This window comes from Trachemys scripta, chromosome 6, assembly GCF_013100865.1.
Source record: "Trachemys scripta elegans isolate TJP31775 chromosome 6, CAS_Tse_1.0, whole genome shotgun sequence".
NCBI classification, from domain to species: Eukaryota; Metazoa; Chordata; order Testudines; family Emydidae; genus Trachemys; species Trachemys scripta.
This window is the reverse complement of record NC_048303.1, coordinates 76,627,309-76,640,771: the sequence shown is the minus strand read 5'-3', so window position 1 is coordinate 76,640,771 and position 13,463 is coordinate 76,627,309. Positions and strand designations below refer to the sequence as shown.

At 39.5% G+C, this 13,463-nt stretch overlaps 1 protein-coding gene across 1 annotated transcript in view; it reads left to right on the top strand.

The window, feature by feature from the left end:
- Positions 1-11,101, top strand: part of FBN2 (fibrillin 2) — a 254,198-nt gene extending 243,097 nt beyond the window's left edge. The window contains exons 62-65 of the mRNA XM_034773456.1: positions 431-550; positions 4,986-5,217; positions 6,338-6,509; positions 9,200-11,101. Of these exons, the coding sequence (XP_034629347.1) occupies positions 431-550; positions 4,986-5,217; positions 6,338-6,509; positions 9,200-9,574 (899 nt within the window). The 3' untranslated portion in view covers positions 9,575-11,101. The remainder of the gene's footprint in view (positions 1-430; positions 551-4,985; positions 5,218-6,337; positions 6,510-9,199) is intronic.
- Positions 11,102-13,463: the final 2,362 nt, after the last annotated feature.

Genomic DNA, 13,463 nt, shown 5'->3' with positions numbered 1-13,463 from the left:
GTTACTGAAGTAACAAATCTTAAAGAAAACATGGGGATTGTGCCCTATAGAACCCAGTCCTGGTAGGTCTGAACACCGGCCTCCCAGGAAACACTCAGCACTTTGCAGGGTCAGGACCTATGCATGTATCCAATATTTACCAAATACACCATGTGCAGTTACCATGTATGGGCCCAGTCTTGCAACTCTTACTAAAGCAAATATTTCCATAAGCTTCATCTGAACTTACTAGTGTGTGTAAGGAGCCAAATTACGGCTGCAGCATCAAGCTTGGGTGAAGAATCTTCTATGGATAAAGTATGGTCCTTTAATTACAGTTATTGAAGTAAGTTGCGTGTGGTGGTGGTGGGGTTGGTTTGCTTACTTGTCGGCAGTTTGTGCAACCATCTCTTCTTCCACATTTTGTTGGGGTTTTTTTTTTTTTTGGCAGATGTGAATGAATGTGATGGAAACCATAGGTGCCAACATGGCTGCCAGAACATTCTGGGTGGCTACAGATGTGGGTGCCCACAAGGGTACATTCAACATTATCAGTGGAATCAGTGTGTTGGTAAGAATAATCTTTTGATGCAGTAGTCCAGAAGTTACATAACAATAACAAAATGCTCCAATTTTCAGAAACCCTATGAACATCTTTTAGGTTCAGCGGTACCTACTTCACTTCATTAAACTTGTGTAGCCAGCCCTTCTCTGACTTATGAAGTTGAAAGGGGTATAGTTACATATAATCATGTCAGCTGACTGTTACTGCCTTGCAATGGGAGGAAAAGACATAGAAATTCAAGATGATTTCCACGGAAGGCCTGTAAAGCCCTTGCTAAGATATAGTTAGTACTTTAGCGCTTTACAGCTATTGACTTAATAGACACAGATAACCACAAATGTACAAACCTTTCAGTTGATATATACAGCAGCAATAGAAGCAAATGAAATTAAATAAAGACAAAAAGGTTAACTATAAGGATTTCTCCCCCACGCACTCAGGATTCTGTAAAACACAATTAGCAAGAATACAATAAAAACATAATAGAACACCACGTTTTTCAAATACAAAAACAAATAGATGATGTGATCCATATATCTTTTAAGGGCAAGAAGGGAAGGAAAGATGATCAAATGTAAGGTCAGCAGTGCCTACTCAATAATATTTTTGGGAGAAAAACTGTTTTTTAAAAGTGGGGAAGGATGAAATTACATAACATCATAAGAATATAACTTTACTTCTAAATCACAGATTCATATCTATCCCAAAGTTTATAATGAGCAAGAGATTTTTCCTTATGTAAAAATCCTATCTGGAATGGATGGATGAAAGCAGTATGGCTTAATGTAAATTCTATAGCAATCTGACAGAAATGAGTACAAATGTCACCTCTCTCTGTGCTTTTTTTTAAAAACCATCCTGTAGCAGGGATAAAAAAAAAAATTATGCCGGATAGTTACAAAAAGTTCTATAGAAAACTAATAAGCAATTCTATATGATATTTCCATAAGGTTTACCATTTGGCATCTGTTTGTTTGGTAATCTATGGCAGTGGTTTTCAACCTTTTTTCATTTGCGGATCCCTAAAATATTTCGAATGAAGGTGTGGATCCCTTCTTAGATGTAGTCTGCAGACCCCTAGGGGTACCGCAGACCAGTTTGAAAACCACTAATCTATGGTATAGGGAATGAGTTGGTGTTTTCAGTCTAGTACAGAAATCAAGAACTGAATGTGAATGACTAAAGAGGCAGTTATTCTAGCCATTTGAAGTATTTTGGTTCATATTCCACAGCCCATTCTGTATCTGTTCTCATAAGAAACAGAGGATATTAGCATCCAGGACTGTCAGGCCAATAGTTGCACACAATTCACTTTCTAAAGACCCAAAGATGCATAAAGTATACCACATTTAATTTAAAGGATAAAAAGGATCTCAGAAATGCTTATATTGATCAGATTGCTAGTTTTTCGAGTAGGTTTAAGGTATCCACTTATAATAAAAGTTTACATTTTTACAATAAAAGGTGTTTTATCCGGCACTTCACCAACCAGAAAGCTCTATAAACCAGCATTTCTGATCTTCATTGAAATTCCAGTTTATAGGCCGGTTGCCAGTTAAGTAAGAGGGAGGGCGTTTGCGTGCAGGAGGCAGTGAGAGGCCGGAGTGTGGAGCCTCGCCCCAAGTGCTGCCGCCGTAGCTCCCATTGGCTGGGAACCAGGGCCAATGGGAGCTGCAGGGGCAGTAGGCAGCGCACAGAGCCACCTGCTGTGCACTTAGGAGCAGCCAGGGAACCACCTCAGGTGAGCACCTCCTGAATCTGGCAACCCTCAACTCCTCCCACACCCCAACCCCCTGCCCCAAGCCTCCTCCTGCACTCAAACTCCCTCCCCAAGCCTGCACCCCCCTCCTGCATCCAAACTAACTCCCTCCCTCTTAGTTAACTGGCATTTTTCACTTACCAGCACCCCCCATTCTCCAACATGCCGGATAAAACAGCTTTTACTGTATATAAAAGAATCAAATAGCATGAAAATAGGAAACTGGAGGATTGTTAAATATTTCACATTGTTTTTAAAAATTACAAAATTGGATACGCATTATAGGAAGAAATGGGAAATTTAAAAACTAGTGTACAAATGACACCAAAAATGATTTTTAAAATACCAGAAACTTCAATTTTGCAAAGCCAGACATCAGAACAGCAAGAAGAGGTGTAAAGAAATGGGACAGCAACAATGTTCAGTTCAAGAGACTGCACTAGGATCTGGAAATGAGTTCTCTAGATACCATTTGAAAGAGCTCTGAGAAACTTTCAGTGAGGAGTTATTTAACATCCTAAAAGGGAGTAGAGAACCTAATAAAGTGGGGAAACCTAATAAAAGTTCACTCACGTGATGCATTTATAGTCTCTAGCTATTCATGAACACTCCATTCATATGTGAAACCAGTTAGGTTCAAAAAGTTTAGAGCTTAAGGGACCTTGTCAATTTTTTTTTTGTGGGGATGGGGGAGGGATTTACAAATAATTGAATCATTTCCATTGCTCTGCTGCTGCTTTTTGTAGAGCATGTTTGTCTCTCCAGTGGACATTTTGAGTCTATCATGATTTGACTACTGTTACTGTGGTAACAGTTTGAAAATTCAGTTTAAAAATTTAATGAGACTCTCAACTATGGTAAAGAGTCATATCATCATATGCTTTAAAATGACCTAATATAGATCTACAACAGGATATATCAGAGGGAAGTGAAGGATCAAAAAAGTGCTAAATTTATGACAATGTTTAAAACAATCTTCTAAGTATTACTTCAAGTATTATTCCTACGCACTGCAATTTCAAAAGTTATTTTTCTATGGAATCACTTCATGTGGTGCACCTCAATGTAAACGATAAGATTAACTTCTATTACATGGTAATTTGTCTGCATACCACAGCTGCACAGACATGGAGAAATTCTTACTTTGTTATAAAAACAGCTTTTTCACCCTTGTTCATTTTGTTTCTGTATATCTGATTTGGTTTCCCAATTAGGAAAGACATTCCACATATAAATGTCAGATCTAATTATATCAGAACAACACAACCTGGTTACAAATCTACCAAATGTGCTTTTGTTGGCAACATTCCAGCTCTGCTAAACATAGCAATAAAATACCCAATAAACTTGTGCCAAATGTAATTTTTTGAAGCATTTTTAAAACCATCTGCTGTTTAGGATATTTTAATGAACAGAGATATAGTATATCTGTATACATACTTTTAACTTGTTCATGCAGGATTCTGGTTTCACCTAATTTCTCTCCAGTGAGATACAAAGTAAATTGTGAACAAGGATTCTAGAGTCATGTTTAGTGAAGCTTGCCCTACCAACGTATCTCACTCTCAGTGAGGAAAGAGCAAAGATGGCCTTGTGTTTTAAGGCACAGATTATGAAATTTCTGGTTGTGACTTGCAGTGTGTGTTTGAGTGGGTCAGTTATTTGCTCTGTGACTCAGTTCCCCAGCTGTAAAATCAGGATGTTAGTATTTCCCTACCTCCCAAAAGTTTTATAAGAATAATCCTTGGGAAGCACTCCAATACTGCAATGATTGGGCTAGATACCTACCTCAATAGACTGACTTCTGTATCCAATGGATGAACATTCGGTGACTTGCGCAACAATCCATGTGGCAGATCAGAATGACACTGCTGGCAGTCTTTTCTGAGAGAGAACCACCCAGTTTCCATAAAATCCAGATGAGGACAATTTACTTGATTATCCCTCAGTGTGCGCGCTCTTTTTACGTAAGGGTTTACTAATAGCCGGTCAAAACAAATGAAAGAGAAGATGATGAGATGCCCAAACAGCCATCCCATTAATACTGTGTGTGAGAGAAGCACTGGTTTCTTTTAGAATATTCTAAATCCCCCACCCCCTCCAGAGTAAAATAGTTAAGATCATCCAATACAATTATGGGTGAAGCACTTAGTCTTTGCATGAACTCAAATGGCTTTATTTTAAGGTGGGAAAGCCACAAAAATACTCTTCTCCACTTAAGATTAATCCTCACCTGATAGTACCCTAGGGGAAATTGTGGTGTTACTGGGAAAAGAAAAAGAACAGCAAAGAACATGATCCTGAACTGGCTGAAAACATCTCAATGGAAATTTGAGTTTATTACTTCCAAAAAACAGAGTTGAGGGCCTCTGAAGCATCTGAAACCTAGCTATTGTCAGAGACAGAATACTGGACTAGATGGACCAGTGGTGTATGAGGGAGGCTGAGCCTCGGTTAACTTGAATGTCAGGGGGAGAGGGGAGGCTTACAGCTTGCATTTGTAGTCAGAGTTGTAAATTGGGAAGGACTACATTTGGTACATGCCCAGGCCCTGTGTGGGGCACTAGAAATTCTAGCAATAAATACTTTTCCCTCCCTGGAAATCATAAGCTGTTTATGACTACAATCTGCCACGATGGTATCTTCTCATCGGGATAAACAATCTTTTATTTTGCTTATTAGATGAAAATGAATGTACCAACCCTAATGCTTGTGGCACTGCTTCCTGCTACAACACACTTGGAAGTTACAAGTGCTCTTGTCCATCTGGATTTTCTTATGACCAGTTCTCTAGTGCGTGCCATGATGTGAATGAATGTTCCTCCACTAAAAATCCCTGCAATTACGGCTGTTCCAACACAGAAGGTGGTTATCTCTGTGGCTGCCCTCCTGGATACTACAGAGTTGGACAAGGGTGAGTCTCTTTCTCCCTCTTACAAACACTCTTCCTTCATAACACTTATGATGATTGCATAACACATTGTAATAAGTGGTCACCATAAAAAAGCAAGAGCTACCAAAGCAAGAGCTGCAGAAAACTCAGTTGGCAACAGAACTAGTGCAGGAGCAAATAGGGCCTCCAACACCTCTGCATGCTACGGTCCATACAACCCTATGGCAGTCTCTACAGTAGGCCTGAAGAAAGTGGAGGCAAAGACAAGCCAGGAAATGGAGCAAGGCCAGTGCATTTGGAGCCATGCAGATCCACTGGCCTGACCTGCCTTGCAGGGTCATGTAGCAGGCCATGGGTGCTGCAGAAGTCACTGAGGAGACACTGCACCAGTGCTATGTGCCTTGCCTCTGGGTTAGGGAAAGAATTCCAAGCCTATCTGCATAGTTCTTCTGTGTACCACCCATGTACTTAGGTTGTACATAAGAACAACGAATTGCCCTTATATATCTGTGGTACATAGGAAACAAAGTATTGGTTTGTGTGTGTTCACTGCAAAAGAGCATTGTTTTACATCTAGCATATGAGCAAAATTAAGTAATAGTTGTGATTTCCCCTTTTGATGGCAGTACATTGTGTATTTGGAGCACTTTCCCAAATGGTACGAGGATATTCCTCATCTAACTGTACTTTTCCTTTGAAGAAACATCTTTACAATGATTAGTAAGGAATTTCTATTGCACTGATCAACCCAAAGACAAAGCAGAAAAAAGAGAGAATGAATAATTCAAACTGAATATAATAGCCCATTGGCCTGAAATAGTAGTCAGAACATTTACTTTGGATGCTAAATGTCCTGTTGGAAATATATTCTTTGTAATGTATTAGTGTTCTGTGTTTTGAGAATTAGGGAGCTCTATAACCATCCTTTGTTGAGCATGTTACACTATACAGGACAAATTTTAAAATATTATTCCGCAGACATCTTGGGGGGAAAATGGAGATATTGTGTAACAGTGTAAGGGGTTATGTGGGCTTACCTCCATCTAAATGAGGACATAAAACTGAAGTGAAAAGAAAAATGTTATCTGTCTATGAACATTTTGAGAAATGGGTCACTCATATGATCATCCCTATTCAACAGCCATTGTGTCTCAGGAATGGGATTTAACAAAGGCCAGTACCTCCCTCTGGGTGGAGATGTAGATGAAGAAAATGCTTTGTCCCCTGAAGCATGTTATGAATGCAAAATCAATGGCTACGCCAATAAAAACAGCAGGAAGAAAAGAAGTGTGAATGAAACTGAGCAAGCAGAGGTGAGTGAATACTGTAACGAATTAGCTAATATGTATACTTAACAGTCCTGGAATCAGAACTACTCCATGGTATGTCAAACACTACACAGCTGACACAAGGAGGAGTGAAGTTCTATCACCACAGTCATTTTGAAGTTCCAGATGAGTATCTTGTACAGCATTCTGTAGTCACAACAGTGTGGGCTTATGTGGCCATTGAGTTTTTACAAGATGATGATTAGCTTCTAAACCTGAGCTATTTGTATATGTGTATAAGGGTAAATTAATCATATTGTGATGTAATTGCCAATATCAGAGAACCATACTTCTGGATCAGGCTCAAGACTTTCCTTAGTGTATTTCTAACAAATGGAGATGGGGATCAGTGGTTGACTCCCACCATAGGATGTATTTTGGGCATGTCTCCTTGTTGTTGTCCAGTTTTATTGAGGTACCAAGAAGCCTTAGGGCAAAAGCACATCTGTTAGGTTACGCAGCGCCAGTTTGGGAGACAGACTGCCCGTTGCAGTGTGTACTGCTCAAGAGCTTCCCCCTACCCCTTACAGCATCATGCAGAAAATCAGTGGTTATCTGCATTACAGGATGTTGTTTTATGGCACTAATCCAACTGCTGAAAGCTGCAGTAATGAGAAACTATTGATTTGGTTTAAAAAAAAAAAAAAAACAGCAACCAAGAGATATAAATCTTCTCATAGTTTTTACAAGGGCTCTGATTGAAGATGAAAAGCATTATGGACAATTAAAGTAAGTTTTTACTGCTAGATTTACATATGGTAGTAGTGACTAAGTTTCTTACATAAGCAAACTGTGGCGCTCCTCAGCCAGACCACCCCCCTGACACAAGGAGTTAGCATTTCCACTCTCTGGTCCACAAAAGGTTGGTCATAGCATGGAAGTGGTCTCCACCACTTCCGAAGAGGAAGGCTGTCGCATAGCATTCTAAAGCATTGTTCCAATGTTGATCCAAGGATTAGCTTTGATGGCAGTTTCTGAAGAGCTTGTTAGTGCTGCCATCCCTGCCTTACAAGGAGTTGTGTGTGGACTTGGCATAGTGACCAGAAAGTAGAATGTGGAATGAAAACATCTAAATATCTCGGCGAAGAGAAGAGCCTTTTGTGCACGTCTAATATAAAGCATGTTATTGCTAAGGCATCCCATGAAATAGTGGCAGAAAGAGGAGAATGAATTTCCTCATTTATATCTGGGGGAGGGGATAGGATCAGTTAGCCACATTAACAATTGTAAGAGAAAAGTGGTTTCTTGTACTTGATACTTCTGATGATGATGTACAAACAGTTACCTGGTAACAGTATGGTACCCCTAGTCCATTACTTCACTCCTATCTAGTGTGTTCATCTTGTTACCAAGCTATCCATTTACTTATGTTCCATTCATGGCAGTGGAACATACAAGCACCTTCCAAATAAAGTAAAAAATTCCCTCATACAGCATTAATTTTTCATCTAGTTCACTGTACCCTAGTCTCGTTACTATAGCTCTCACATGGCAGTAAGCCATATTGTTATCTGGTGCCTTATGTGAAATCCCCTAATTTCACTTTGGAATTTTCACAGCAAACAGAGTTTGGGTTGTTTGTTGTTGTTTAAACAAAATCTAAGTTGGGATCGTCTGGGTCCTGTTGGCTAGCAGCATGTCCAAGGTTCAGTGAACACCTTCTCACAGCACCTGCAGCCACCCTCAATTTGCTTTACTTAACCACAGATTTAATCTACAGTGCTTAATGGTATGTAGTGTGATAGGATTTGACCCTTTTTGAGAGCATCCTGTTCCCAGTTATAGATGCAGAAGGACTTGAACTGGTAAAGTTCTGCTGTGCAGCAGAGTGAGAACAGTGGTAACCCAGTCATTTCCTGAGAAGTAAAGATCTATCAAAAAGAGAAAAGCAAGGAAAAGGCTTCCCAAAGAAGTCACAGCCTTTTATAGCTCTTTCATTAGATAAAGAACAGTTTTCACCTACAACCACCTGCTTTTTGTTATAACAAAGCTATTAGATAAATTAATCTTTTTCCCCCCTTATATATAGTCACATCAAACACAGTGGGACAAATTCATGCCTGTACTAACTCCATTTGTGTTACATCAAAGCAAAAATTTCCCCCTTTGGGAGGATCAATTTGCTAGTAGTGCAGATTTTTTTTCCACTGCTCTTATCACTGTCAGCTGCTGAACGTAGTTTCTCATAATGCCGGGATGTAGACTCTCACTGAAGCTTCTATACAGAAAACATTCTTCAAAGAACTTCCAGTATAGCGGTTCAGGGTTCCATAATCTTTCATATGGAAGTATGATCAGGTATTTAGAACAGGTTGGAAAGTGGGATGCTTCTCATTTCTTTTCTGCAGAGTTAAACCAGTACTTTTTTTGGAGCAAGCATGAAATTATGTCAACTCTGAGGCAAGAGTGAAATCTGAACCTTTTGTGGACTTGGGTTTTACAGAATAATTAAAGTTACAGCACCATGTGAGAAGCCTTAAAGATTTACAGGGTGTGTTATGTGGAACTGAGTAGATCTCCCAGCTGGAAAGGATTTATAAATGGCTTCTTTCACAGCTGCAGTTTTTGAGAGAGGAATTAAACTGTTACTAATCAAAGTCAGTAACTTGCATTGCTTTAGGAATAATATAGAGAGTGTCTCTCCCCAACTATCCTTTCCTTCTCTTTCACTTCAGATTGAGCAGATTAGCTTGGAAAGTTTAGACATTGACTCTCCTTTGAAGATGAGGCTGAACTTCTCTGGACTTGGTAACAAAGAACACATTCTAGAATTCATGCCAGCCATACAGCCCCTTACGAACCATGTCCGCTACGTCATCTCCCACGGCAATGACTATGGCATCTTTCAAATCCATCAGAGGGATGGACTTAGTTATCTGCACACAGCTAAGAAAAAGTCAGTGCCTGGCACTTACACACTGGAAATCACTAGCATTCCTCTCTACAAGAAGAAGGAGCTAAAGAAACTGGAAGACAGTAATGTGGACAACTACCTCCTAGGAGAGCTTGGAGAAGTGCTCCAAATGAGACTGTGGATTGAACTCTATTAGCCACCTCTTCTAGACTTAATCCAGTTCTTGAATCACTTCTGTTCATCTATTTATCCACCTGAGCATGTCTACTTTTCAAAAGCTTTAAGGAGTCAATGACTTAAAAGAAGAAAAGAAAAAAAAGACCTATCTTTCCATCCTGCCAAGACTGCAGAATGACCCTGGCAGAAGGAATGACTGACTCTGCCATGGTCAAAAGTTTGATTACAAGGGCAACCATGGTTACTGTATCCTTTATATAACCTCAATTTAAAGTATATTAAAACTAAAGTTCAAGAGGTCAACACATGGCACTAAATGGCACAAAAATGTGAACAATTTTTTTCCTGTTAGCAGTCTGTAACACTTTGGGTATTTTGCTATAGGTGCTAATTAAAAAATATAGATGTTTATTTATTTTAATGCAGTAATATATGGAGAAATTACAAACTATGTAAACAAAAGGGAAACATTTGTTTTTCTTTAGATTTATAAATTTGAGCTATTTTAGAGGTATTCTTAAAAAAAATCCAGTAGATTTGAAAAATGGTTTCCTTTTGTTTGTGTGCCAGTTGTCCAAATACTTTTTAAAAAACATTTGCATGCTATTACCAGCTCTGATACCATCTTCTAAAAGACATTGAAAAGTACGCTTCAAAAACGTTGAGTATTCAAAAAAAGTTTTAAATGACTAGAATTACAATATTAGGCTCTGTAAAGATGATCATATTTCACTGCCGGTCACTAGGACTATATTCTGTATCAGCCACCTGAAATAATGGAAGCTGAGGCACAACCACTGTAGCAAAATACCTTGACTGCTTGTGATACCATTACCATTGCAGGCCAACCTGTACTGTATTTCCTTCCGATAACCTCAAGGTACCACATGTGCTACCACAACACCTCATTCTCACAAAAGGTGCTCTACATACTTGCATTACTGTAGGCAGCTGAAGAAAAAAAAGTCTTTCCTTTGAAGGGAACACCTGATGTTTCACTCCGTTTGGTGCTGGCTTGGATTAATGGTGCATTTACTAGGATTGAGCTGTTTCAGGACTGCCATATGTGCAAACTAATTACGCAGTGCAGACCAGGAAAATATATTTGAAATCATGTTTTTAGAAGTTTCATTAATACTGTAGTTATACACCATATGCCTCATTTTATCCTAGCCTATTTTGTAAGAAAGATGTCTGTACATGACATTTAGTTTTCTTTAGCAATTTTTTTAAAATGTTGTACCAGTCTGTGTTACATGTATGATGTCGCCATGGTGCTTTTTTTTTTTTTTTTTTTGGACTGCTGGTGCCTGTAACTCGTCATAGAACAGAACCTCATTATGTGAGCAGCCAAAGCACATGCAGACTCCAGGTTTATTTCAGTCATGTAGCTGTGCTGACCAAAGATTAGTTACAAGTTACACTCTGAGTTTTTGGGGAAGAGAACCCTTCTACATTTTAAATCAACTGTTTGTGAGTTTATTTTATTTGTAGGTCTGTATCACTATGACAACACTTTTCTTGCAATAAAGCTTATTTTGGGGTAGGTGTCTTGAATTGTACATGTATTTTAAAGAGAACACCTGCTTAACTGCATAGTTGGATGGTGTCACTAATGAAGGGCAGAAACAGCAGTCAGTGTAGGTGCCTTCTTCCCTGGCTGGATACTAACTAGGTTCTTCAGGGCACACTGAGGAACTATGCTAAATATTCTGTCCTGGCACAGTGTTGAATTAAATTTATCACACAACATTAGAAAAACCTAGATCCTAAGTCTGTTTCCCTTATACTGCTATACATGGGGAGTAACTCCAGTGAAATCTCACACTTACTTGCAACCTTTGCCTATAAACTCAGAGTGCAGTATTTGACTCAATTACACCTCTTTCCCGATATAACACAGTAAAGCAGTGCTCTGGGGGGGGGGGGGGGGGAGGCTGCGCATGCCGGTGGATCAAAGAAGTTAAATATAACGCGGTTTCACCTAGACCGTGGTAAAAAATTTTGGCTCCCGAGGACAGCGTTATATCGGGGTAGAGGTGTATTTTTAAATAATGCTTCATAAGTAGTACAACATTCATTATTAAATGCAATGTCCTAGAATCAGACGGCTAGATTCATAAAGAGACTTGGATGCTTAAGTCCCAAGATCAGGCGCCCCTAGTAATAACACAACCCCACTTCATCTGCTCAAGGAGGCGGCAGGGTTTGAACAGGGATCTTTTTCTTCCTCGGGCATTGGAAAGGACTTGAAGCAGGGGCTCCCACATCCCAGATGAGATTCCTAACCCCAGGGCTAAAAAGAGGGAGGGAGGTCCCCTACCCTCTTGCAAAAAAGTACATAGGCACCTAACTTAGAAGTGTAACAGCTGAGAACCCCAAGCAGAGATACACACCTCCCACAAGTGCAGATTAGGTGCTATCCTCCCTGAGAAGGGTCAAGCTTAGGACACATCCCTCCCCTCAGTATCTCCCACTGACTACCTTAGGCAGGGAGCTGCCTAATGTCTTGGCTTTTGTGAATCCCATTTTAGAGGTCTGTCTTATTCACTGTATAAGGAGCCTGAGTGCCTAATTTAGGGTTTCTAAATCTCAGTGATTTAGGCACCAGCATCCTAACTTTAACACATAAACTCCTTCAGGAATCTAACCCAGAGCCTCCTGAGCCAAAGACGAGACCATTCCCAAAGAATCCATTCCAGATTTTACACAGAGCAATTGCATGCTAGGTTAAGATTGGTGCTTCAGATTATACTATCCAGCCATGTGTTTATGTTCCATCAATTGTAACATCAGCAGGGATGGAGGAAAGCAGCAGCATGGGACAGAGCACTGGACCGAGAATCAGGAGACCTGGATTCTGTTACTGTCTCACACTTTTACCCTGGGCAAGTCACATAGAATTCATCTACATAGAGAAGCTATTGTGAAATAGGCTGAATGGGAATTTAAAGTACAATAGCTTCCCATGATGATACTCGTTCTGCACTAAGTTTGCCTTTTTTGAACTGTAGCTTAATCCAGTTCCAAAAGTGGATTAAGTTAAACTGCATCTAGACACTTTGTCTACATGGCAGAAAAAAATGTGTGTTCTTAACTTGAGTTTGCTAACTGGGGTTTAAGAAATGGCAGTGAAAACAACAGCTCAGCTTTTAATTTTGGTTAGCAGTTCAGGGACTGAACTTCAACTACTAACAAGAGTTAAAAGCTGAGCTGCGATATATCTTCACTGCCATTTTTTAAACCCCAATTAACATTTTTTCTCTGCAGGGTAAGCATATTCTCAGTGTGGAATAGGAGTGTCCATAGCGCAAGCTATTCCAGGCAAGATCTTAAACCCTGTAGCTCAGATTTCTCAGTCTCTGAAGTACAAATGACTTCAATGGAAGATGAAGAGACTCCACAGTTTGCAGTATTAGCCCTACTTACCCTCAGTGCTACTCAGAGAGAAATGGCACTATACAAATCGAAGCTATGCTATTATAAAAGCCAAGTTCCATGGTTATTCCTACATTAGGTGTCTAATTCAGTAGTATTTAACTGGGTACATTTGTATTAGAAATAAATGTCATTTCTTTTCCCTAAGATAATGAATGGAATCAGTAACAACAACAGGTAGAAAAATACCACTGTAATATACTGCATGAACAATGAGAACATTAAATTGCTCTTCCCAACTGTTGGCACTAATGCTATTTGCAGATTAAGTAAAAGTCATGACAAGTTTAAGAAATCATGCACTTAAATTTAACTCCAGGGGAAATAAAGAACCAGGAAGTATGGTATAACAACTGTTCCCAATATTACCTTTTGCCAATTAGCTGCAAAGAATGATTGAGCTATTTACTCTTGGGATAGTCTCTCTTAAAATGTGCATGCGTTCAAATCCATGTGGCACTTGTTAGTAC